General features: G+C 58.1%; 1 protein-coding gene across 1 annotated transcript; it reads right to left on the bottom strand.

Annotated features, from left to right (window-relative positions):
• Positions 1–329: 329 nt before the first annotated feature.
• POU4F2 (POU class 4 homeobox 2) lies at positions 330–2,012 on the bottom strand. Its single transcript, XM_025873905.1, has 2 exons — positions 1,728–2,012; positions 330–1,271 (listed from the first exon to the last, which is right to left on the bottom strand). Exons 1-2 carry the CDS (start codon positions 2,010–2,012, stop codon positions 330–332), a joined length of 1,227 nt encoding a protein of 408 aa, XP_025729690.1.

Genomic DNA, 2,012 nt, shown 5'->3' with positions numbered 1-2,012 from the left:
TTTAAAAGGCTGTCTCATCTGCCTTTCTGCAAAGAGCCAGCTCCAGACTTCCTGTGAAGAAGCCGAGGTGCCTTTTCCGGACGGGGTGGGGTTAAAAGGGACAACTTTGCTACAACTTGACAAATCCCTTCTGTTTTTCTTTCCTTTGAGAAATCATTTCACATTCTCACCGGGCTTGGGCTCCTTTGCTCGCTCCTTCGCTCGCTCTCCAACCCTCGCTTTCTCCGGATTCACATTTACTGAATTGTTTCTGGTAGCCAAAAGTGGAAAGAAAAGAGGCAGGAGAGAGAGGGAGGGAAAAGAGGGGATGAGGAGGGGCCGAGGGTCTCCTAAATGCCCGCAGAATATTTCATTCTTTTCTGTTTCTGCCTCTGGTTGCAGAACCAGACGCGCACCACGTTTTTCTTAAGGTCCAGCTTCTCCGCGATGGCGGCGATCTTCTCGGAGGAGGGCCGCGGCTGGATGGCGAAGTAGGCTTCAAGCGAACGCTTCTCTGGCGCGGCGATAGAGGTGCGCTTGCGCTTCTTCTCCGCGCCGTTGAAGAGCTCGGGCTTGGTGAGCTTCTCGCGGTGGGACTTCTCAGCCTCCTCGAGCCACGCTTGCAGGATGGGTTTCAGCGCGATCATATTGTTGTGCGACAACGTCAGGGACTCGAACCTACAGATGGTGCTCTGGCTAAGCGAGCCCACGCCAGGGATCTTGAGGTTGGCCAGCGCGGAGCCCACATCGGCCTGGGTCACCCCCAGCTTGATGCGTCGCTGCTTGAAGCGCTCGGCGAATGCCTCCAGGTCCCGGGGGTCGGCGTCCACGTCGCTCATGCAGCCCATGTGTGAGGGCAGCCCATGCGCGTGGGCCATGCTGAGCGCTGCTTGGTGCATGGGGTTCATGGTAGCCATGTGCGGCGCGTGAGTTGGCGTGGACACTACGGCGCCGTCGGGGCCCGCCATGGCACCCAGGGCCAGCCCGGGACTCAGGTGCTCCAGCAGCTCGCCCTCAAGCGCCTGATGCGGCTGATGGTGGTGGTGGTGGTGATGGTGGTGATGGTGGTGCGTGCCCGCCAGCGCGGACGGGTGCGAGATGGGCACCGACGAAGAAGAGGCAGCCGACGTGCACGGGATGGTGTTCATGGTGTGGTAGGTAGCGTCTGGCTTGAAGGGGCTGTGGTGGGGCGGGTGGTGGTGGTGGCTCTTGCTCTGGGAGACGATGTCCACGGCCGCCAGAGCCTCGGCTCGGGCCAGCAGACTCTCATCCAGCCCGCCGAATATATTGCTCTGCAATTGCAAGTAAAAGGCACACATTACGCTCAGCAGGGAATTGTGCGCACTCTCTCCGGAAGCCCGGGCACAAGCGCTCGACAACGCCGCCGCGCCTACAACATTCCCAGAACGTTAAAATTAATAATAATAATAATAATAATAATAATAATAATAATAATCCTGAAAGTAGCAAGTGCGGTGGAGAGGAAGGAAGTCACTGAGAAAAGCCGAGCGTGCACGAGGAGGAGGAGGAAAGTGAGCCTGCAAACACAACAAAACACAACACGCGCAACATCCCAGGTCATAAAAATTAATATGAAAGAAAAGACCCGCTGAATACATAAGAGAGAGAGGGGGGAAATTGGTTGGAGGTGTGGGGTGATTTGCTGTGCAGACATGAAAAAAACATCAAGCAGATAAAGGGGGCTGTCAAAATATGCCTTTAAGCGGTGATTATGCAGAAATACGCACCGGTGGGGTTGGAAGACACGCTCTCCGCATCGCCTCGGAGCCCCCGCCGCCGCTGCCGCTGCTGCCACTGCTACTGGAGCTGCTGCTACGGCCTCCACCGCCCCCGCCACTGCCACCACCGCCGCCAGCATTGCTCGAGCTGCTGGGGGAGCTAGCGGAGGGCGCCGCGGGCGCGGAGGAGCCGGGCGAGGCGCTGTGCAGTGCCGAGTACTTGGGCTCCACGTGCAGGCTGCCGCTGTGCGGCATGCTGAACGCCTGCTTGCTGTTCAGGGACATCATCATCAT

This window comes from Callorhinus ursinus, unplaced genomic scaffold (assembly GCF_003265705.2).
Source record: "Callorhinus ursinus isolate GAN/ISIS: 27379988/994484 unplaced genomic scaffold, GSC_fseal_2.0 scaffold4, whole genome shotgun sequence".
NCBI lineage: Eukaryota > Metazoa > Chordata > Mammalia > Carnivora > Otariidae > Callorhinus > Callorhinus ursinus.
This window is presented reverse-complemented; position numbering and strand designations above follow the sequence as displayed.

Coding starts and splice junctions, on each gene's coding strand:
- POU4F2 (XM_025873905.1), bottom strand. CDS start 2,012: ATGATGATGATGTCCCTGAACAGCAAGCAGGCGTTCAGCATGCCGCAC. Junction 1,272..1,727: donor CGTGTCTTCCAACCCCACCG/GTGCGTATTTCT, acceptor TTGCAATTGCAG/AGCAATATATTCGGCGGGCT.